Source organism: Poecilia reticulata, linkage group LG12 (genome assembly GCF_000633615.1).
Source record: "Poecilia reticulata strain Guanapo linkage group LG12, Guppy_female_1.0+MT, whole genome shotgun sequence".
In the NCBI taxonomy this organism is placed as follows: Eukaryota; Metazoa; Chordata; class Actinopteri; order Cyprinodontiformes; family Poeciliidae; genus Poecilia; species Poecilia reticulata.
The window spans coordinates 22,907,210-22,908,599 of NC_024342.1; the positions used below are offsets into that span (position 1 = coordinate 22,907,210).

At 47.1% G+C, this 1,390-nt stretch overlaps 1 protein-coding gene across 2 annotated transcripts in view; it reads left to right on the top strand.

Annotated features, from left to right (window-relative positions):
- LOC103474003 (dihydropyrimidinase-related protein 2) overlaps nucleotides 1–1,390 on the top strand; it is a 27,073-nt gene that overhangs the window by 6,411 nt on the left and 19,272 nt on the right. Inside the window, exon 1 of one of the 2 annotated variants that reach the window (XM_017307912.1) lies at nucleotides 28–400. The exons of the other annotated variant lie outside the window; for it this stretch is intronic. Within the exon in view, the coding sequence (XP_017163401.1) occupies nucleotides 359–400 (42 nt within the window). The 5' untranslated portion in view covers nucleotides 28–358. Of the gene's footprint in view, nucleotides 1–27; nucleotides 401–1,390 lie in introns of those variants that run through there. 2 annotated transcript variants of the gene reach the window in all.

Below are 1,390 nucleotides of genomic sequence, written 5' to 3' on the forward strand. Positions count from 1 at the left end.
CCTCCATCCTAATCCATGAAGGGAATTGATGGCATTAGAGCCGCTCGCCTGTCAATGGAGCAGGGCGAGGCTCTGCGCATGCGCGGTGCGGACCCTTCCAGTGCGGGCTGCGCCTCCTTTCTGCTCTTGTCTGGTTCCGCGTTGGGAAGGTAACGGGTCTCGGCGCGCCGGTGGAGAGCTGGGTTCGGCTGTCAGGGTTCGGGTCTGAACTTCCGAGGCGGTTTGGGTCGCTCCAGGTTCGGCTGTTTCCGCTCCCTTTAAGAGGCTGCACGCTGGTAATCCGCACTCCTCCGTCTCCAAAAAAAAAAAAAAATCAACAAAAAAAAATCTCCAAAAACGAGCAGGAGCGCCGGGAAAGATGTCCGGATACCAGGGCAAGAAGAACATCCCCCGCATCACGGTGAGTCCCCGGCTTCCTGCGGGTCGGTCCCGCGGCTCGGGTTCGGTGTGGGCCTGCGGGCGTGGACGCGGGATGTCACCGGGGTGCGTGTGGTGACGCAAAATCTCAGCTCAGATCTGCAGGAGTTCGTCTTTTAACATAATTTTCAGAAGCAGTGGTGTGTCCGCAGCATCTTTGCGACAAGTGTCTGCGTGAATCTGAGCTCAGTCCCCCACGCTTTGTCTCCTGCGGTTTGCACGCCAGTGGAGATTTCACGCCGGTGGTCTTTGTTAGGCACCAACTGGTGGGAGCGTAGCGATCCCCYTCCTCAAACTGCCTTTTTATCCATTTATTCATTCCTCCAGGACAGCCATCTTCATTCCTTCCGCCCTATTTTTAGCCGATATTAGCGGTGGAAGCAGATTATTCCCCTGAATTCATGGCAGAGCTGCAGGGATGATGGTTTCAATGGAAAGTGGAGAGCAGGGAGGGGACGCAGGGTCCTATTTCCTTCATGTTTCTGCTTCAGCTGTGCAGTGAGGGCAGGATGCATGCAGGCAGGCAGGGCAGGAAGGAGGTCACTGTCTCTAAACTGGAATTTAAATCAGATAAAAAGATAAAACATCAGGACTTTTGCATTTATGTACAACAGGGGAGTCCAAAAATAGAGATTGAGACTTTTAATTTACATTTTCTTACACAATAAAATGTAAAATGCAACATAAAGTGGTTTAATAAAAGGATAAAACCCAAGTTTATTCAGAGTTTTACTGAAATCTGCACCAAAATCAGTTTTTATTCCTTAATTTATTCCTTAATCTGGGATAAATATAGCAAGTGTTTAGAATCAGTGACCCTAATCCCATTTTTATCAACTAAAATAAATTTATTCAAACAAACCTAAAAAATATGCTTTTTTAATACAGCAAACATGCATTAAAGGAAGAAAATTTGTAAATTTCTGCCAAAAAACGGGAATTTTATGAGTAATTTCAGAAATTTTCAAAAAAA